This window comes from Pagrus pagrus (assembly GCF_965226575.1).
Source record: "Pagrus pagrus genome assembly, chromosome: 11".
In the NCBI taxonomy this organism is placed as follows: Eukaryota; Metazoa; Chordata; class Actinopteri; order Spariformes; family Sparidae; genus Pagrus; species Pagrus pagrus.
This window is the reverse complement of record NC_140195.1, coordinates 19,810,841-19,832,653: the sequence shown is the minus strand read 5'-3', so window position 1 is coordinate 19,832,653 and position 21,813 is coordinate 19,810,841. Positions and strand designations below refer to the sequence as shown.

The 21,813-nt window shown below is 40.3% G+C and overlaps 2 protein-coding genes across 3 annotated transcripts; one reads left to right on the top strand and one right to left on the bottom strand.

Moving 5' to 3' along the window:
• The first annotated feature begins 320 nt into the window (after positions 1-320).
• ttc34 (tetratricopeptide repeat domain 34) lies at positions 321-9,901 on the top strand. 2 transcript variants are annotated; one of them, XM_084366048.1, is made up of 8 exons: positions 321-900; positions 2,455-4,223; positions 4,599-4,821; positions 5,984-6,176; positions 6,576-6,742; positions 7,668-7,941; positions 8,122-8,336; positions 9,052-9,901. In XM_084366048.1, exons 2-8 carry the CDS (start codon positions 2,506-2,508, stop codon positions 9,595-9,597), a joined length of 3,336 nt encoding a protein of 1,111 aa, XP_084222174.1. In that variant the 5' UTR covers positions 321-900; positions 2,455-2,505; the 3' UTR covers positions 9,598-9,901. The 2 variants fall into 2 exon arrangements, with proteins under 2 accessions (XP_084222174.1, XP_084222175.1); XM_084366049.1 differs by having other exon boundaries at positions 322-900; positions 2,455-4,217.
• Positions 9,902-9,991: 90 nt separating this feature from the next.
• Positions 9,992-20,397, bottom strand: alas2 (aminolevulinate, delta-, synthase 2). Its single transcript, XM_084366052.1, has 10 exons — positions 20,296-20,397; positions 18,787-19,138; positions 18,019-18,114; positions 17,009-17,231; positions 16,173-16,357; positions 15,833-16,012; positions 14,660-14,824; positions 11,526-11,794; positions 10,825-10,987; positions 9,992-10,473 (listed from the first exon to the last, which is right to left on the bottom strand). Exons 2-10 carry the CDS (start codon positions 19,115-19,117, stop codon positions 10,310-10,312), a joined length of 1,776 nt encoding a protein of 591 aa, XP_084222178.1. The 5' UTR covers positions 19,118-19,138; positions 20,296-20,397; the 3' UTR covers positions 9,992-10,309.
• Between the last annotated feature and the right edge of the window lie 1,416 nt (positions 20,398-21,813).

Below are 21,813 nucleotides of genomic sequence, written 5' to 3'. Positions count from 1 at the left end.
ATTGTCCATATTCCCTGAATAGAAAATAAACAGAACACAGAGGAACATTTGATCATGTTCACATTATACACATACAGCAATATTCACCTGATTTTTTTTGTTGCATCGTATAAACACATGTTGGTATGGTGCCAAGAAGCTCTTAGTTTTAATGATAAAAGTATTTTTTTTTATATACAACTGTACTTGAATGCAGCATTTTGACTTAACATTTCCTCAAGTTTAGCTGCTTAATAATGCTTTGATAGGATATGTACATTTAAAAAAAACACCAAAATGTTTTCTTATATTTGTTCTGTCTAATCTATTAATGTGCTTCAATGTTTCTATATTTGAGTTCGCCTCTTTGAAAAAAAGGTGCATGGGGAAAATAATGAACGCAAGGTCGGTACTTAAATGACCTGTTGTCACTCTCACAACAGTTCCTCTCCCTGTCAGCATTCTTGGAAGCAACATCCGTCGAGTTTCATCTGCGTGAACGTAAAGGAACAGATTTAATCAACATTTGTGTGACAGGGAACTTTGAGCTTTGAGCTCGCTGTCCCACTCGGCTGTGTTGTGGTCTTCCTATGAGCACGAGCGTGAGTGGTTTCCATTGGCAACCGGACCAGAACAACAGCTCGTGCGTCGGGACCGTCCCGGCAGCAGAAGGAGCAGAGGAGCGGCTCACCGTGATGAGAAGCTAGCTGCGGTTCATTTGTCCTTATCTTGGTGATATTTCTGTGTCTTTCCCCCAAAACTGTTACAGGCTTCAAAAAGTTCGCTTTTGTTGTATAAGAGGACACACCGTGTTGCCCCGGAAACGACGAGAGGTGTTAAATTACAAAAAATGGGTCGCAGGTTGTCGGTTGTCGGGACGTTCAGTAGCTAACAGAAAATGAGCGGACACCGACCGCACCGGTGAGTTGTTTCCTTACTTAGAAAGGTTTTACTTAGGTTTTGTTCAAGTTTTGGTGCTGTTGTTGACAACAAAAGCTGAAGGAGCAGGTGGGTGAACCATGGGCCAGAGAAAGCAAGAAGCCCTCTCCTCACAGGCTGCTGATGTAAGCTTACAGTGTGCAAGAAATAGGCATTAAAGAGGCACTGTGTCGTTTTGGAGAAGAAATTCAAACTCAAAATGTGTATATTTAACATATGAATGAGGTAATAATACAAACTCAGAACTATTTATTTTTTCCAGAACTGAATGAACAAGTGGCTCTCGGAGGAAAATAAGATCCCCAGAACGCTGTTTGGAACTAGAAAGGTGGCAGGGTCCACCACATATAAACAAAGTGAAAGATTATGAAATTGTGTTGTGCTTTAAGGTCAGTTTGTTTATTCAGTTCATTCAGTCATGAAAAGAGTTTATTTAGTTTCTTTAGGCATAAAAAAAAATCAGTCAATGAAGATCTTTGTGTCTCCCCAAAACTACTTAGTGCACCTTTAATTTGACTAATTCTAGCAGTAGTAGAGTATTTTCACTTGTAGTGTTTGTCTGTGTTACAGTTAAGTTACAGTGCGCTACAGTTTTTGCTCCTTAAATTTGATAAATATTGGAGTAAGTTGCTTAAAATTTCAGCAATATTTAATGTCAACACTGAACATTGTAAAGAAAATAAAAGCTATATATAAACATAAGGTTAAAGCAATTCCATAAAGGTTCATTTCTTTTTTCTTTTCTTTTTTTACAACACTTATTTAAAGCAGATTGAGACTTTCAAACACACTTGACAGCTTGTAATTAACACTGAATTAGCCTACTTGTAGTATTAGTATTAACAAAAGACCATACAACTGCTGCTAAATAGTTAGACCCAGTTGTATCAGTATCTTATTTACAGTATAGTACATTACAGTATTGCATTTGTACTGTATATGTAACTATATTGTATTTGTTCTTTTTTCTTTTCTTTTCTTTTCTTTTCTTTTCTTTTCTTTTCTTTTCTTTTCTTTTCTTTTCTTTCCTATCTTTTCTTTTTTCTAGCATTAGCTTTTGAAAAGCCTCCCATGGACAGGTGTTTTAAAATAGCATTTTGCTATAAACACTAAGTGTGGTGCCCCTTGGGCTTGTGTATGGTTGTGTGTTGCAGCACGCATGTTACTGTTATGTCCATGTCAAATAAATAAACTCAACTAAACTACAGTAAAAAAGTGTCAAAAAACACCAGTTCGACAGTGGGCGAAATATCAGCCCAAAAAGTAATATTGAACAAGATAATGACCAAACAAAATATGGCTGAATTATAATTAGCTGCCTTGGTTAAATGTTGTTAAAGATTGTCATGGCTTCATAGGATACTGGAATATAACAGAGTGATTGTTTATGTTATTAGTAACACCTGTGTTTTTCCAATTATGATCAGTTTAAATGTTTGCTATGACAAATGTTTGGATACAATATACTTAATATTGATAATTCTGCCAAAAAAAACAAACATGTTTTATCCTCATTTTCTGTTCTTTCATTACCAGGCAAAATTTGTGAACAGGTGAAGAGAAAACAGAGAGGCCTGCTGCCTGATCATGACTGCTGTGGTTCGACCTGGACACAATGTTTCAGAGCTTTGTGAGGAAGGAGACAAGTTCGTTGAGGCTGGAGAGCTCAGCAGGGCTACCTCTCTCTACATGTCAGCCTTCAGGACTCACGCCGCCTCGACCGTGTCCCACATGCGAAAATTAAAGTCCCGCCTGAGTGGGGTGATCTCTACTCTAGAAGGTTGGCTTGACGGTCAAGGGGAGAACCAGCCACCTGAGGGTTTTAATAAAGGTCTTGCGGCTGTGTTTCTGTCCACACTCTGCCCCAACAATCTGTCAGCCACCATTTTCAAAATGGAGTCTCTCCTTCAGAGTGGTGGGCATGGCTGTGAGGAGATTTTTGCTCGCTGCACTGCCCTGCTTGATGGGAAGCAAAACCCTCACCCACAAGGTGCTACTGGCATTGTGTTAGAGATAACTCGTGCCCTGGCCTGCCTGTTCGCAGAGCCTCACAGTATCAAGGGGCTGAAGCTTTACCTCAAAGCTTACCAGAGCAACAAATCTGAAACCATCACACTGGTTAGAAGCAGACAAGCTCAGCATGTACCCAAAATAGTGAGGGCTATTACAGACCAATTACTGCACATGCATCCTTGTCTAATGTCTGACAGCGAGTGTGCAGTGACAGCAAAGGAGAATGATAAACCAGATGAAAAAGCTTCTACAATTATTGAGTTTTTGTTGGATATCTCACCTGGTAATAGAGAAGTTCAGGAACTTCAAGCAGTATATTTGTTTTTGACAGGCAGGTTTGGGGACAGTGCAGATGTGTACTCTGCTCTTCTGCATCATGGTCATTGTCAGAAAACGTCTGAGAGTAGTACAGACAAGTCATTCCAAGACACTCCTGAGAAGAGAGCTGGACTCTTAACCGGGCGAGCAGCTGCCTGCTTGTCAGCAGGTGGACGGACTGCGGAGGCGTGCAGGGATCTGGGGGAAGCATTTGAGATCCACCCTGCCACTGCTCGAGTTTATTTCCAAAAGCTTTTCACAGATCAGGGCACAGGGCTGGCTGCTCGCAACCATCTCCGTCAGCAGGCAGAGAGGGGCCTGTCTGGTTACAAAGAAAGGGTCCTAATCCGTCCAGATCTGCGCTCCACTGAAGGAGTTGAACTCCTGGACCCTGTGATCACTCAGTTACGGACTCTTTGCCGTTTAGAGCCTGATGGGGGAGGCAGAGAGCTGCGGGTACGCCTGGCTGACTGTCTTCTCCTCAGAGGGGAACACAAGGAGGCCCTCTCTATCTGTAGCCAGCTAGCTGCTGCCCAAGGTCAGCAGAGCTATCAAAACACAGTACAGGTTCTTCGTGGATATTCACGACTTCTCTCAGATGACCACAAGGGGGCGTTAGAAGACTTCCAGGCTGTGATTGAACACAACGCCCCCCACCCATCCAGTTGTGTGCGGGCGCTGTGTGGCAGGGGGCTTCTGCGCATGATGGGTGGCTTAAACTACCTCACAGCTCTTGACTATGTGACAGCCAGCAGGCTGCAGCCTCAGGAAACAGCACTGACTGTTCGCTGCTTGGTGCCGTGGAACTATCGGGGGCTGTTGTTCACTGTTCTACTGGAGCAGGGACGAGTCATGCTGGAAGGGACTGGAGAGCAAGAATCCAAGTCCTGTCCCAGTAAAGATTCCCAGCAGCCTCAGCAAGGGAATCAGCTGCAGGCCAAGTCAAAAAGAGACAACCACAGATCAGGGTTAGGGTATGATCTTTGTCTCACATACAGTTCACTCAATAGGCCTTTTTTGGAGACAAAAATGTATATAAAAAGTGCACCTGTAAATGATAAAATTAGTAATTAGTTGAATTCCATTTAGCTGCTTTAGTTTCAGGGTCCTTGTATTGGCCATGCTGGCTTTTTGTCACACTCATGGCTTTCTGGGACACTTGAAAGATTGAGCTGCTGTTGATGTCATCAGTAACAACTGTGTTTTCCTGTTATAAGTCAAAAATATTTGCTTTGAAAAGGCTATTGATTTATTTAATTTTTGATTCAAGTTCATCTTAATACAACCTACGAATTTCAGTCAAATGCATTTCCTTGGTATGTTGCACTTTTTCCCTCTCTATGCATTAGGACTCCTGCTGGTGTCCAGTCCCTGGCTGTGCTGCTGATGGAGCTCCAGCCCGGTGCTGATGGGTCTCAGATCCTGGCAGCAGATGCCTTGTACCAGCTTGGCAGGGTGGAGGAGGCCTACCGGTTACTACTTTCTGTTGGGCCCACCAGTCCTCGGGCACCGATACTGGCTCGCCTCGCCCTGCTGCAGCTGCACAGAGGCTTTCTTTATGACACCAATCAGGTATGTAGGTTTGGAGCAGTGGGTCCACAAGTGAGGTCCAGGGGCACCAGCATGATAAATAATAATGATTTCATGATTCATGCCACGTGATTTCACAATCCTAATCGGAATTTTCGCACACATAGCAGACGCAGGTAAACATTTATGATTTCTGTGTGACAAGATCTTGAAATTTCTGCTCTTTTCCCAGTATTTGTGTGCCACACAGGGCTGCATTTGAACAAAATGTTGCAATGGAGCAGTTTCAGTAGTTTGAGCTGAAGTGGTCAGACCTTGATTAAAAATAGACAGGGGAGCTGAGCGGAAACAAGAAAAACCCCAACAAAATCCCTGATCGGGTTAGGGGGAGAGCAGCCTGTGCTAATCTCATTCATCAAAATGGCCCTCTGGACACAGCTTCAGAGTACATTCAATAAAACTGGAACCACAAGGACTCATTTACACCCACTCTAATTTGATTTCTTAATTTGTATATGAGATGATGTTGCATTTGTTAAACCTGGCGCCACACTAAATCAATACAGCAAATCTATTCTTGTCTCACCACAACCACCACAGGCACACAAATACAAATGTGCTATTAAAATGTGTACTACAACATGATGAACTAAAGTACTGACCATGCTGTAGTATCCAACAAAGCTCCTTCACATAAAACAAATCGAGGAAACCGATTACCTCAAAATTATCAAGTAGAGTAGACTAATAATTTTAAGTTGTTAAAACATTTCAGCTCGTATAACTTGAATTTAAAAGTCTGCTTTCCTTAGTAATTCTGAGGTAATCGGAAACATTAAAAACTAATGACTGGTAGAATCGTCAGCATGTTCAGCTTAATGTTATTAATGAATTTTCTTTCATTAAAATATCAAACACATCCCTCCAAGGTAAAAATGACATTTTATTTTGGGGGTGTACTGGAGATAGGATGGGTCTGGTTTACATTTTGTCACTCTAAGAACTTTGTATCTACATAATAAAAAGCACTTAACTATTATTTGTATTTATTGTTCTACAGTAGAAGTCGACAAGTGTAACCTCAGACGATCTCAAATGATCAAAAACTGAGCTGAATACCATTTTTTTAGTGGCCATAATACTAATTTTACAGCTTTTACAGAAAAAGTGCTAAAGATTTCATATCTATTCATTTCCCCTGCAGCTGCTGAAAAAGCTCATTCAGTGTGGTGATACAAGCTGCTTGCGGCCCTTGTTGGCGGTGGCACAACAGAAGGATCGGGGACTGCTGCAGGCTCACTGCCACACTGCTGCAAAACGCATCCTGGAGGGCACGCGAGAGGAGAGCGCTGTCAGGGAGGCTGTGGCATATCTCTCCATCGCTATCATGGCCTCCGGTGATTAGGATCTGATTGATGAGTTATTGATGTTTGTTATTGGTCTGAGTGTGATTGTAGACTTAATTAATAGTGGGTAATACTTTAATCTTGATAGGGGGGCGATTACAGGGATAAAGAGAAGGGTTGGCACAAAACAGAAGCTCTGTCTCTGTGTGTCTGGCCTCAGTTCAGCAGAGGTACAGCTTTCAAAACACTGAACACAAAGCAGGCAGATTGTCTCTGTATTATTTAACTAAAGACAGTCTGTCTGAGCAGATGCCTCCATTCAAACACATATATCCTACTAAACTGCGTCTGGATCAGTGCATGGTTATGAATAAATGATAAAGTAACCAACAAAATGGAATAACAATGCTGTGAATAATGTAAAACCAATCAAATAATTGTATTTTCCAGGTGGCGAGGCAGCAGACTCTTTACTGGAGAGAGCGAGGTGTTATGCCCTGCTGGGCCAACGAAAGACAGCCATCTTTGACTTCAGTGCCATTTTGAAGGAACACCCGAAACATGTTCAGGCTCTCTGTGGACGAGGCTTCACCTATCTCATGCTGAACCAACAGAAGGTATTCCTGAGTTGAAACACTGTCAAAACATCTATGACCTTTTCTCCGGCCTTCTGTTGACTTCAGGCTACACTAGGCAGCTTAACAAACTAGTGGCTGCAACTGCGAGTGAAAGGTAAGTGTTGGAAATAAACCTGACAAGTAGAACACAAAAGAATTCACAATAACTCTACATATCTTTTGAAAAAAGCTAAGTCAAGTTCATCTTTTATTTACTGTGTATGTTACTGTGTGTTTTGTCTCTTTTTTGGAAGATTGATAACTCACAAAATACAAGGTAAGGGAGGTGGAGCAAAAATCTGTAACCATAGCTGTACCAAAGCGTACAAAAAGAACAATTACACTTCATTAATTTTTCCATTTAGTGGCGAGTTCAGCCAGCGTCGGCAGCAAAACCATTGGTCTACTACGGTACGGTGCTGAACCAGCATAATAAGTGCTTCTCTCCTATGCTGTGCGTCGCAGCTTTTCAGCGTAAAGTATGGAGTTGCAGCGTTTTGTACTATTAATCATAATTGATGGTCGGTTGCACACGCAGCAGTAGCAACAGGTCTCTGTGTGATCAGGGCCTTTAGGTACATGACTGCCACCTGCTATGACAAAGCGAGAACAGAAAGAAATGGGAATGACTTTAAAGGTAAATCAGTATTTACATGATATTATTACATGTGTTATATTAACATGATATGTATATTTCATTATCGTCAGTGTCAGTATATTGCGAAACAGTAGTTTTATTTAATGTTGGCAGGAAAGTCAACATTCCTAACTTTAGGAATAATTTTGGCAAATAGGATTTCTGGGGATCAGATGCTGTTTTTTTCTCTTTTTTTAAAATTTTGGCTAATAGATTTTTACATCTTTGGTGCTGTAGACAATATGCATTTTTCAGTTTAAATATAAAATTCAAACCTTTTCCCCTTAGGAGTGCACAAATGATATCCTGGCAGCACTGCATATAAACACTGACATAGTCACCAAAGACATCCTGTCACTCAAGGACAAGGCACGGAAGCTGGTCTGTGATTGGTTGCATCAGTTCTGTCGGACCAATCTGTCAGACATCCTGGTCGCTCATGCTGTCCCCTGTCATGAAGAGCAGCTCAGAGAGGCTTTTATAATTGGTGGAGCTCTGATGAGGACTGACTGCAGAGACCCCAGATGGCATCTCCTCTATGTGGACATACTCTTAGCCAAAGGTGAGATGGGAACGTTCCCAAACTTTGCTTCTAGATTTCTTAATGGGTTCTTTGATGGCACTGGTTAGGAGATGCTGGTTCAGGCTGTGTGGTGTTTCTACTTTGATAAAAAACATCATTGAACGGGGCTCCTTGTTTACAATAATCCTTTCTCCTGCTGTTATGGTCCATCTGCTCCAGGTGAAGTTAAGGCAGCAGGCGCTCATCTGTGCCAGGTGTTTGGTCAGGAGCCAAGAGATGCAGTGGCCCAGGCCAGGGTGGGTGTGGTGGAGGCCTGGCAGCAGAACTACCGCAGCGCAGCTCGCAGGCTCAGCAAACTGACTGAGAAAGATTCATCCAGTCTGGACTTCTTGCTGGCCCTGATCCCATTCAATCAGCGGAAACGCATGGCACAGGTAAGCCTACGTGCAGGAAGCTGAGAATCAAACCCAGAATAATCAGAGGCTGGCTGTGGCTTTATTTTTTATTCTACCATCATCAGCAAATTAGTTTTATTAGTTTTTATTGCAGACATTTCCATGACGGAAGTAGAAAATGTACCCATATGTCTGCTTTTAGATAGAGGACAATGTAGTCAAATACATATGTATTTCTGTATATGAAATAAAATACAACTTTTTTATGAATTATGCATCACTGAAACTTTAAAATGATGCAATATGTATTTATTGGACTGTACATTAAACTTACTCACTAAAGAGATTATGAAACATGAATCATTGCTGTCTAATTTGTGCTGTTTTTCGATCTCATCACATTGACAGAGCTGCTCTCTGATTCTGTGAAGCTCCTGGTGTCTGTTCTCAAGATAGTTTTCTTTTGTCACCTTTATGAATTTTTTATTTTATCTCTTCTGTCTGATGTTTTTACATGGTGTCATTGGTATTTACAGTACCAACTAAAATATGGTGTTCTCTGAATATTTAACCATTAATATTTCATATGCTTGAAATGGACAGTAAGGTCAGAAAATATGGAAAAGTATACATAATGTATGATGGAGAACATCATTGAACAATATCATACTACTTACAAGACAGGGCAACAACAACAGAGTATTTATGCCTTTATAAACTGTATACTAATTGAACTGTATCTATATTTTAAAAGGCAGCAGCACAGGAGGCCAGCAATGTGTCCTCAGGTGGTCAGTGGGATCAGGCCGTCACACTCCTGACTGTGGCAGTACAAGCTGTGGGCAACCACAGACTCCAGTATCTTCGCCAGCGGGCTGCCTGTCTCGCTCAGCTTGGCTTACACGAGCGGGCCATAGCTGACCTGGACAGAGTTATCCACAGACACGATGGGTCTGACATCAACTGCTCAGATGATCCTAAAGTCTGGGTGGAGGACCTGTGTCGGCGAGGTCGCAGCTTGGTAATCTGTTCCAGAGAAGGTGCAGCTCTGGAGGACTTCACTCGGGCTTTGGAGCTCCACAGGAACAGAGCCATCCAGTGTGTGGAGGCTGGTCTGGGGAGGCTGCGTCTGGCTGAGTGCTTCCTGCGGGGGGCGTTGCAACACTATGCAAACCAGCAACTCGATAAAGCCTGGACATTGATTGAATGTGGCCTTGTTGTGGACAGTGAGAACGCAGAGCTCCGCAGACTGAGGGCCAGGGTCAAACGCGAAGTGGCCAGCCCCTGCAATGTCAACTAGTCACACAGGGAGCAGGAGCTCTCAGTGCCTGTACATTAGTACGTCTTATTGTAGAGGAACAACCTCACTGATGAGAAATCTTTTGATGGTTATTTGAGGACACGGAGCTTCAGTTCATATTATGTCTTCCAATTTCACTTTAAGTCTGTAGGATTAACGGCAGTGTTTGTTATAGTATTCATGTCTTCATAATTTCAGCAAAACAGAATATTATGTATGAGAGGGATACGTGAACAATAGAGGTTTTTAACACTGCAAATTTATTGATTATTTATTATCCCTTATTTCATGAACCAATTAACATTAAGTAACAAAATAATAATTGAATTATTTTGGAAATGGACATGATGGTCATAATGATTATATGGCATGAAGGAAATCACGAAACATTAAATTAAATAGCACTGTTTAATTCAAACCATCACACCTAGATATAAGATTTAAGAAAGTGCCCAGTGTGCAGGTTTTATGCTTTTAAATGGAGGATGCACAACTTTATTTAATCATAGCAATGAGAGCAAACACAATTTAATAAGCATAAATGCAGGAAAACAGAAATAAATACTGGAGTTTAGTCTGAAACACTGACATTAAATAATGTTTAAACATTCTCAGTGCACATGAAGTTGGACTTTAATAATTTAAAAGCATGTTTAATATAGCATTAAATGTTACATATACTGTATGTGTAGGCCCTACATGTACTTTGGTATTATGCAGACACAGTAATGTATTGTGGTTCCATGTTGCCGAAATAGGACTTCTCCCATTCACTCATAAGGTCAAAGTGCAGCGGACGGTCACAGAAGGTGCAGGAGGCCACTGACGGGGTGTTGAGCTGGAGCCCTGCTTCCTGCCACACCTCCACCAGTTTATCTGTGAATCAAAACCAGACATTTATAAGAATGAATAATTAAATGCCAATATTTATTTTTCTTTGAGTTCTCAGCCTTTAAATGTCATCCGTGGTCATTTTGGCGTGCAAACACTAAGGTTACGATGTTAGCTTTTAAATTAAAGATGTCTGCAGAGCATCGTCTTTTACTGCACTGCAGTATAAACTGTGGTGACATGTGAATGCCAAGAGACTCACATATGCTTATGTAGCAAAGAAACTTACTAAGGACAAACATAAACCACTTGTTCCAGCCACTGTCCCCACTTTACTTGATTGGACGATCAGTAGAACAACTCTGACCTAATTTCGGGAAGGATCCCAACACTCACCCACGAAATAGTCCATCATTGCTGGGTCATGGTGAGGAGATGGGGCCAGGCGCAGCAGCTCCTCACCACGAGGCACTGTGGGGTAGTTGATGGCCTGGACGTAGATGTTGTGTCTCTCCAGCAGGGTGTCAGACACCTTGGTGTTCAGCTCAGCGTTGCCCACCTAGGAAATGGATCATGGAAGGAGATATGAGCTGTTCAGAGCTTTTATTCAGCACAATCAGGTCATACATGTAGGAATCAAACCCATTACTGTGGTCAACTTGGCATATTGAGTGTTAAGTATGCTGCTGGAATTTTTCTGTTTAGTTATAATCATATTTTGCTTTTAAAAGAGGTAATTACTAATTGATTAATAAGATAAGAATTGAAATGATGCAATGAAAAACATGTATTCATATTTTAATTTTAAACTAAAATCAATAAATAAATGGTATCAAAAAATATTAAAGTTTGCATACTTAAAATGCAAGTGTGATCTTTGTTAAAGTTCTAAATGAAATCATTATTAAACACTGTAAAAGTGTAATTAGTCCACACTTCACACTCCATATATCCTGCGCTGTACTGTACACATGAAGACATTTTGACTTTTCATAGTAGGAAAAGCTCAGGTGTGAAGTTTTATTTTTATACTATTATTTCTAAGAGGTGGAGAGAGAAATAGTAGTGGAGGCAGCAGCACTGCTAAGTCTTTCTACCTGTATCGGGATGATGTGGCTGGGGCAGTTTACCACAGGCAGGCCCTTGTCCATGAGCAGCTGCCTCATGTGCTTGACGTTCCTCTGGTGGGCTCTGCGGAGCGACTGCCCCTCTGAGCTCTTCAGCACCCGGACAGACTCCAGGGCTCCAGACAGGTTCATCGGGGGCAGGGCAGTGGTGAAGATGAAGCCAGCTGCAAAGGAGCGCACCGTGTCGACCAGGGCGTCGCTGCTGGCGATGTAGCCACCAACACAGCCGAAGGCTTTGCCTGGAACAGCAACAGATGACGGAGGGTTCAGAGGTGAGGTGATGAAAAGTTTATTTGATCAAAAACAGGAGTAACATACTTAGCTTGGATATTTCTGCTTTATAGAACTTTACTTTTTCTATACTGTTACATTTCAGAGGACAGATTTTTGTCAATTTATTTGACGACATGGAGTCCGATTGTGCTTTTTGTTTTTTTCCTGTTCTTCAATGTTTTATATAGGTTCTTGTGCTTGGAAAAGGTCTCAAAAGTGGAATAGCCCTAAGTCCACTCCGATGGGATCTCCTCTCTCCCATCAACAACACTGCTCCTGAAACGCCTCGTCAGTAGTCTCTCCTTTAATTCTGTGCCTTTGTGACATCATCAGAGGTGGACAGAGTACACAACTTCACTACTTGAGTAAAAGTACAGATACTCCTTGTCAAATATTACTCCAATACAAGTAAAAGTAGCTTAGTCAAAATATTACTTAAGTAAAAGTACTAAAGTATTTGCTTAAAAAATTACTTAAGTAAAAGTATTTAAAAAATATCTCAGGAAATACAGGAAAGGAAAGTAGCTTAATGTCATTATACAATACACTGATGCGATTCTGCTACAGACATGTTTATAGCTCAAAAATAAACAAATAAAGGCAAGAAGCCTCAGAACACAGACTCAGCTGCATTCACCAACAAATTAAATATATACTATACTCACTCTATGCTACTCTCTCTCTCTCTCTCTCACACACTCACACTCACACACACTCTCTCTCTCTCACACCCACACACACTCTCTCTCTCTCTCTCTCTCACACACACACACACACACACACTCTCTCTCTCTCACACACACACACACACACACACACACACACACACACACTCACTCTCTCTCTCTCTCTCACACACACACACACACACACACACACCCACTCTCTCTCTCTCACACACACCCACTCTATCTCTCTCTCTCTCTCACACACACACACCTAACCCCTACCTTGGACTCATTGATATGAATTGTATAAAAAACATGAACAGAAAGTCAACTTAACCAGTCAACTGCACTGCAACAGTTGCCATATTTTTAAACCGTTTAAAAATGGCAACTATGATACTACAAACACATACAATTACGTTTAAAATGTTCATCTGCAATTTAACCAACATTAAGCTAGCTAACGTTAGTAACAACTTTACATACCGCGACGTGCTTTTTCAGGTTGGAAGACGAGTTTTTGTCGGCCGTGATATAATTTGTTCGCGATAAGCACAACAAACATTTAAACTGAAACGAATCAAACATGGGTTTGAGATAAGGCCACGGGTGCTCGGTGGGAGCTTCCCCCGTGTTTCTCCAGTTTCTTCCTCCATTTCTTCGTATGGCATGACGTAGTACAGGTACGGCAATACGACTAAGACAAACCATACGCAAATCAGCAGAAACAGTTTATTTTCTCTGAATTTTGCACACACAAAAAAAAATCATCAGCTGACGTAAGCTCAAAAGTAGCGAGTAACGAGAGCATCAATAGAAATGTAGTGGAGTAAAAAGTACAATATTTGTCCTTCAAATGTAGTGGAGTGAAAGTAAAAGTATCCCCAAAAAATAATACTTAAGTAAAGTACAGATACTCAAAAACTGTACTTAAGTACAGTACTCAAGTAAATTTACTTCGTTACTGTCCACCACTGGACATCATGCTATGTCACCATGCCACACATTTGCATAATTTATGCCTATATTCACAGTAGTGGTGAAGCTACATGTAACTGGAAGCTGAAATCAGACAGAGCCAACTGGAGACACGGTGAGTGGTGCTAGCTCAGGCATGTGTGAGTTGACCAATCACAGGAGAAAGGGTATTCAGAAGGGGCCTTAAAGGGACAGGATCTAAAACTGTGCATGTCAGACAGAGGTATGTTTTTTTTTTTTTTTTACAGATTTAACTACTTAACTACATAAAATTGTAAAATTAATAATTTGTTGTGATTGTGTATTTTATATGGTGGTATTCCAACTTTTACTAGAATAAAGAATCTGGTCTGTCTTTCTCTATCACAATAATAAGACATGAAACATTTTGGCTTCTTAGCGTCTGAAAAATAGGTGAAATTAAGATGCTTTCTGAGATGAAGGGATGTACTTAATGTGTTTATTTGTTTAATAAAACTTATTTTTTCTGACACCACATTTTTATTATCATTTAAAAAAATATTTAAATGACTTTCTTTGATTTAAGCTGTTGATAGAGAAACTACACTCTTGCTATTTTATTTTGAAATCTCAAATGTTGTACTTTAATATAGTTACATGACATCAAACAATTATGACATCACCATTATGCATCAAATCGTACTGTGGTTAGTGTGTTAATATACCGTTAATTTGTTATTTCTTTATTATATTATTATATTTATCGCTAACTTCTAGCCAGGACTTCTAAGGTCAAGTGATGTAATCCAGGATTAGTTTACACTTGATGCTCTCTTGACAGGGATTTCTACCTAAAACCTGAAAGTTGACATGAAGCTACACACAGCATGGTCACCCTGATGAAGTGTTATCAGTGTGACCAGAGAGGGAGTAGAGCCGGCGCCCAGCTGATAAACCCCTGCTTCCTCTGATGAGAGCTCACTCCTCTCCTGCTCTCATTTAACCAACACCGGAGCAGTATCGGGCTTGTTAGGAGGTATTGCTGCCCTGTTGGCAATATGACAGTGTCAGTTGGTGCAAGTGGCTTTTAAAGGGAGTCTGGCCAAGAAAACAGGCAATTAATCTATGACGGTTTGAAGCCGTTTGCCTTGCCCTTTTAGTCTAGTAAAGTCATCTTTCTTAAAGTTTTAAGGAGAGACGTGGGTTTCTTCTAAACATACTCACCTAAGGTCCCAGAAACAATGTCAATCTTGTGCATAACGTTGTCCCTCTCTCCCACTCCAGCTCCATGGGCTCCGTACAGGCCCACAGCGTGAACCTCGTCGACAAACGTCAGAGCTCCGTAACGGTGAGATACATCACACAGCTCTTCCAGAGGACATATGGCACCTGAAGCCCCCAGAGAATAAGGTGTTATAATTAGAACTGTGTAATATAGGTGAACAGCAGAACATCCAAGCTGTAAATGTCATCACTGTGTAAGATCTATATATGTGGACTGCATGTTGAGAGTCATTCTCACTATTTGACAGCAATAACATCTCCCCTACATCTGCAAAGCACATGACATTTATATCAAAACAACCATTTTGTGTTAGTGTTTTAAAAAATCCTCCTGGATATGTTCACAGTCGTCCATTTAGTCTGCCTCAGCTTGTGCTTTATAGAGCTGTCAGCGGTGTATTATCACACTGAGAAATAGAGCTGAGGAGGGAAACTACTTCCTCCCGTGGGAGACAGTGATGAATGACAGATAATACAATGAATAATCGTAGATTATAGAATTTTAAATAGTTCAATCATGCTTTCTTTTTATAAGCTATTAATCATGACCTTGATGCTCTCTTTGATAGACCTTATTTACAAGGAGGCCATTTTCCTCTGACATCATGCTCAGGGTGGGAAGCCCAAGTATCGTACTGCAGTGCTCCAGGTTGCAGGTTGTTGTTGCATTCATTTTTATTATGTTACACGATATGATATGAAAGTGTAAATTCATTCTAAAAAAATCACATCAAATCACATGGGATATACATATCTATCTATCTATATATATATATATATACATATATATATGTTAGCTGGAAAGTTAATTCAAGTTTGACCTTGAATTATGTCCCTCCAGATTTTCATTATTCATCCCCTTTTCAGTTGCTGATCACTCAGGAAGTGGTAAAATGATAACAATCTGTCAGATCCACATTTCTACCAAGAAACAGCAGCATAAAATTATTCCAGCATTAGAGCTTCGAGCTTCACACCCTGAATGTGATGGCGGCCAGAGGAAAATAGCCGTTGTGTCGATATGGTGTATTATCCAAAAAGGTTACCTTCCACCATATATCTGATTAACTGAATAAATCAATCCAAATAATCTAATGAACATGTAGTACTCACCGTCCATGGAGTGCACAGTCTCAAACGCCACTATTTTGGGTGTCTTGGGGTCGGAGCGTCGCAGCAGCTCCTCAAGGTGTCGGCTGTCATTGTGGCGGAAGATGAAGCGCTTGGCTCCGCTGTTCCTGATGCCCTGAATCATTGATGCGTGGTTCCCTGCATCGGAGTAGATCTCACACCCTGGACGCCACAGTGAACACAGCATGAAACCCTCTAAACAGTATCCACCCTGAGATACTGAACACCTTTTCTACAGTGTGATAAAATAACAGAGCATCTAGAGATGTGACTGCCAGACAGCCTGTGGCTCAGAGGTCAGAGGTCAGAGGTCAGTGTTTACCTGGAAGCATCTTAGCCAAAGTGAAGAGGGTAGAGTCATTTGCCACGAAGCAGGAGGAGAAGACGAGAGCTGCGTCCTTCTGGTGTAGCTGGGCCAGCTCCTTCTCCAGAGACACATGGTAGTTACTGGTGCCGGAGATGTTCCTGGTGCCACCTGCTCCTGCACCGTGCCTCTTCAGGGCGTCACTAAAATCATCCAGGATAAAATGATACAGCATCACGTATACATGTCGTGAACATTGTCCCATCATCTTATTTCAAATATTCCTTCAAATTCAGTCTAAAAAAATCTAAATAATGGCTCCAAGTGCTACAAAACCCGCCATTTACCAACTAAGTAGAAGGATCTGATCATTTTTTACTTTAACATCTACCATCAAAATACAAATATTCCTAATGACTTGATTCAGCCTCAGGTTTGCTTTTTGCCAGAGCTGTAGAATCAAGTTAAGAAAAAATTAAAAGGACATGACACTGGATTGATCTTCTTGACAGACTGAATTAATTGACTTGACATTTGCCTCTTTTACAGTTGACTTGAGACCTGACAACAAGCTGGTATAATCTTGGATGATAAGAAAAATCAATAAGAAGGTGATAGGCAGGTCCTTGAGCACAGTACAGCTTGAAAAATTAATTAGGCCTCTGCATTAGGAGGACTTCATCTTCACTGTGTGGAAAAATTCACTAGTTCATTGACAGCTTTGAAAGGAGAATCCAGTGTCAGACACCTGAAAGACTTGCAAATCAGTTTTCCAACACAATTTCCCTTGATTTTCTTTGACATGAACTGAGACTTAACTTGATCGAGAAGACTTGCAGACATTATCATTTTACCTGATGGCACCGAGGACCCGTGGGTGGCGACTCATCCCCAGATAGTCGTTGCTGCACCAGACGGACACCTGGGAGCCCTCCCGCCCAGAGACGGAGTAATCCTCTGCAAAAGGAAAGACCTCAGCACTCCTGTTCACGGTCTTGAAGACTCTGTATGTGTGGTCCGTCTTCTTCTCAGCAATCTTCTCAATGAAGAAGCGGTCGTAGTCGTAACTGGGCCCAACTGCAGGAGTGACAGACTTTAAATCACTTACAGCACTCAATAAACAGCTAATAATGAAGCATGAGTCACTAGACCGCATTCCAGCATTCAGATCCTTTACATAAATAAAAAAATAGTAATAATAATAAAGACACACTGAAAACATACTGTCATACAAAGTCCTGCATTGAAAATGCTACTTAAGGAAACATCTGTAAGTATAATCAAGAAAATGTGCTTAGAGTATTTTAAGTTTCACATGAAAATTACTTCATTATTAAAGTAGTTGCCAATTAATTTGATGTCAATTACGAATTGATTACTCGACTGATTGTTACATACTGTTGTGTTGGGTTTAATTTAGAACAAATTTTAAAAATTTCGTTCTGTGTTCAAAAATTTGTAAAGAAACTCCAATTTAAGCTGTCCAACAATGAAGTGGAGTAAAAAGTGCATTAATTCCAGGCTTGGGGAGTAACAGCATACATGTAACAGGATTATGTTATTGGGATATAAAAAGAAGGAAACTGTATTCTGGTAAAATTACAGATAAAAAATTGTAATCAGATTACAGGTATATTCAATAATAAGGGGGATTACAAAAATAATTACAATTTTAATAATATACTAGTCTGTACCCATGACAACAGATCTGAAATGTAGTGGAGTAGAAGTATAAAGTCCTTCAATTTGTATTTATGACCAGTGTTTCAGTAAATGTACATAGTTTCATTCCACCACCGACTGCATCATATTAAATTAATAGCAACATTAGTGGCCTCCAGCTCATTTTAACTGTAAAACATACCCATGTTGTCTTTGAGGAGGTGGGTGACGGTGTCGGTCTGAGCTGAAGTCGGGAGGATTGAATTCTTGAAACCCTTCAGCAGAGAAGTCATCAAACCTGTGAGAGGAGAGCAGGTCTGTCAGTGTGAGCTGTTCCTATTTCTGTCTTCGCTTTGATGTTTGGTAAATTGACTTCAGTACAGGTGAAAACATTGGTTTTCATGCACTGGTCTTTTCGAGATTTGAGATTTTCAGCTGTTTTTCTTCCATGACGTGTTTTTCTTCAGAGTGGTGGAGAGAAAACTTTAAAAAGTATGCCTTGAGGTGTTTTTTTCTCAGATTTCTGAAAAAAAATGTATGGAATCTTCACACCACCTATCTTTAAAGGCTGTTTTCTGATTTTTTTTTTTTCTCATACTCATGAGCCAGAAATCTCAACTTCAGTAAATACACCAAACTTTCCTTAGCAAAGGGTTTCTTCATATATAATTCAGAGTCGTGATTTATATAAGATTTTATTCCAACAGTATTTTCTGATTCATGGAGTGATCAAAAGAGATATCCAAACATTCCTCTGTAAAATCCTTTGATTCTGATGTGTCAAAAAAATTAAGCAAGGATTTTGAACCTGGCTTTATCCAGAGTTCAGATTTCTGTTTTGGAAATGTATGCAGTTTAGTGCATTTTTAATAAGATACTGCCTTTTTTTGCATGTTTAAACATAAAATATCAAAAATATTTGTTTCCCCTTAAAGTGACTTTGGTGTCACAGCTGCTTCCTTCCTCCTACCCTCTTTGACGTCCTCCTGCACTTCAGGGCTGGCTCGCACCATCCCGATCTGAGAGCTGACAAAAGGGCAGCCCTTCGACACAGACTCAGCCACCTGAGCCGCCGATTGAGCAAACAGTCTCCTTTGATCCACAGTGGGAAGTCGGTTAGTCTTCGGTGTGACGGATGAGATGCCCAGCTTGGCGTCCAGAGAGGCTGGGCCGCTCACACTGACCTGTCGAGCGATGATGGGGCATCGATCAGCCAGAGACATCAAGGTGGCCCCTGTTCTCCTCAAAGCTGGCTTTGGGGCAGCTTTCAGGAAGGGGCAGTGATGAAGGAAGGCAGCCATTGTACTGCAGCTGTTCTTAGTCTGAGATAAGATAAAAGATGGAGAATTAATTTCATTCTATGAAACATACTTCTGTAAAGAGTCTGGATTTTATTCCAGTCAGGATGTGTAAAATGATGTTTTACTTTTCCAAAAAACCTGCACAAAAAATTTAAAATCTCATCCCTTACAGTCAGGTGACCAAAGTGTAAATTGAGAATGACTGGGGAATGACTGAACATGAAAAGCCCATCCTAGTTTCTGAAGTTGAACATATTCACAGGGGCTAGAAACGTAGGTAGTGGTTCAGTTTAGCTGTGGAGAGCAGTCGGTGCCTCCTCCAGGGTGCGGCAGGTTGCTGCTGTTTATCTTCACCCTGCAGGCGCTCGAGTGCTGCCCTGACAGACGTCATCAGCTGATTACAGCAGAATACCTATCAAAACTTTTCCATGAAACACAGCAGGGATGCATCTCATTTTGTTTTGAGTCTTTCGATCAATTATTTTCCTGCTGTAAAAGGTTTTCTCCGACTCTGAGGAAATAAAATAGATATTGGATGTAATACTCTGCCAGTGAATAACCCACCCCAACATTAATAAATCTACATTTTAATAAGATGATGAGCACCAGTATGTATAGCTTAGTTTACATATGGAGGCCGGCTGTATCACTTTCCCCACAATCTCCTGCGGTCAGCAGATAAGGCAATTCTTAGGATCTGTGGCTTTCCCTTGTGGTCAGATGTAATCTTACATCAGCCTCTCAAACACCAGTGTCTTTAAACACAACAAGTAGGTCAAAAGTTTACTTTATCTTAGGAAAGTTTTTGTTGTTATTGAATACATTTAACTATTAATCACAAGCCAAAAAAGACACATATCCTTAGTCATAAATGTTGTTCATGGATCAAATTCTGTTCATGAATATACGTAAAACAAATGTGTATTCTCCACTAAATAAATGAATAACGCATCCATAAATAAAACACTTCATGCCATATTTATTATTACATAGCATACAACTTTAGATATTGTTATACAGCAGTGAATAGAGATGTTTATAACAATAACACAACTAAAATACTCTTCACAGTGATCGTATGATTAGCACCATTACTTCTAATACCAAGTAAAAAACATTTAAATATTTATAATAATGTAAAGTAATGATGAAACAACAACACCAAACAGGAAGCTCACCTGTTGACCTGCACTGAGGACGAACTTCAAAACAGCAAATAGACAGATTGTCACAAAGTGTCAACAGTTATCGGTCAGATGCCGAAGAGCATTATGCAATCAGCTCAGCTCCCACCCCCCTACAACCCTCAGCTTTGGGGGCCACCCAGCGAAGTGTGTGTGTGTGTGGGGGGGAGGTGCAAAGCTGCTGATAAGGCTGCATTAAACTTCTGTAAAATGACTTTCACTTTGATGTCTGAGCTGTGAAACCAGTGATGCTGCATTTTCAAAAACAAACTGTACATGAACGCAGTCAGTTTGTTACTTTTTTGGTGATATCAGGAGATTCAAATACTGTAAGACACAGCGAGGACACTGTGAGGAATATTTGTAATATTTCACACATATTAAAGTGTATTAAAGTATATGTAGTAAAATGTTGTAATTATTTTTACATCATCAATCAGGAATGAAACTTGAAGCTCAATGCGTCCTCCTGAGTTATGAACACATTTATAAACAGTTATAACCTGCTTGTGGATGATCTGTACAAGTGTATAAACACTTAATAAAACTCTGTGCGTGTGTGTCATTATTATATTCTTATTCATGATATTTTATCATTATTATATATGATTAAAAACCTGTGTAATACTGTCCGACCATTCATTCATTTATTGTTTATCAACTATTTATGGATCCTGTAAAGTCAGAATTGCTTACAATATTAATAACCACCGAAAAAAACTCCTTACACCTGGCTACAACTATACAGTATAGTGTGTTTATTGTATTATTTTATTTTATTTATTAAAGGATAAGTTAATCCAAAAATGAAAATTGGAGCTTCACAGCAAAACAGTTGCAGCATTCTCCTGAACAACTGAAGTAGATGGGGACTTGCTCACCTCAGACGGGCTGCGTGCTAACGCTTTTAGCTTAACAGCTACAGTGAAGATTTCAGCTTTTTAAAGGGTTAAATAATGTCCTTTTAATTCAATTTGGCATCGATTGGCTTCAAGAGAACTGGAATTCGCCGGATGAGCTGTGTGGAGCCATTTAAAATTTTCATTTGGTTGCATTTTTAACATTTGAAAATAAGTCCCCATCTACTTCATTTGCTTTGGAGAATACTGGAACACTGTTTTACTCTGACGCTCCGGAAATGTTTTATGGACTATGAAACTCCTGACTTTCCATTAAATTGAGGCTGAGTGGATTAAGAATTAATTTTCATTTTTGAATAAACTTTAAGGGTTTATGTTCTGCTTATAGGGCGGGTAAAGTGTTACCGGCCTTATGAGAAATTAGAAATACTTTATTATTATTTTCTAGAAACTATAATAATAATAGGCACAATCATGTATAAGTCCCTGATGAGTCCCCGTGAAAGTCTCTGCAGGAATATTATCGGAATATGCCAGTAATAGTGAAAGAGATGTCATAAATGTCTATATCATAAATATAATCATGAAAAAAAACGTCTTTGAGGAACATTTGTGGAACATTATGTCACATATAGACTAAAAGCCGCTTTAG

Bases quoted from the DNA above. Each gene is read 5' to 3' on its own strand.
- ttc34 (XM_084366048.1), top strand. From the start codon at position 2,506: ATGACTGCTGTGGTTCGACCTGGACACAATGTTTCAGAGCTTTGTGAG. The intron at 4,822-5,983 runs GTATGTAGGTTT...TTTCCCCTGCAG, and splicing joins TTCTTTATGACACCAATCAG to CTGCTGAAAAAGCTCATTCA. The intron at 6,743-7,667 runs GTATTCCTGAGT...TTTTCCCCTTAG, and splicing joins TCATGCTGAACCAACAGAAG to GAGTGCACAAATGATATCCT.
- alas2 (XM_084366052.1), bottom strand. From the start codon at position 19,117: ATGGCTGCCTTCCTTCATCACTGCCCCTTCCTGAAAGCTGCCCCAAAG. The intron at 16,358-17,008 runs GTAAAATGATAA...GGATGATTTTAG, and splicing joins CGGGTCCTCGGTGCCATCAG to TGACGCCCTGAAGAGGCACG. The intron at 11,795-14,659 runs GTGAGTATGTTT...TTGCTGTTCCAG, and splicing joins CATTGTTTCTGGGACCTTAG to GCAAAGCCTTCGGCTGTGTT.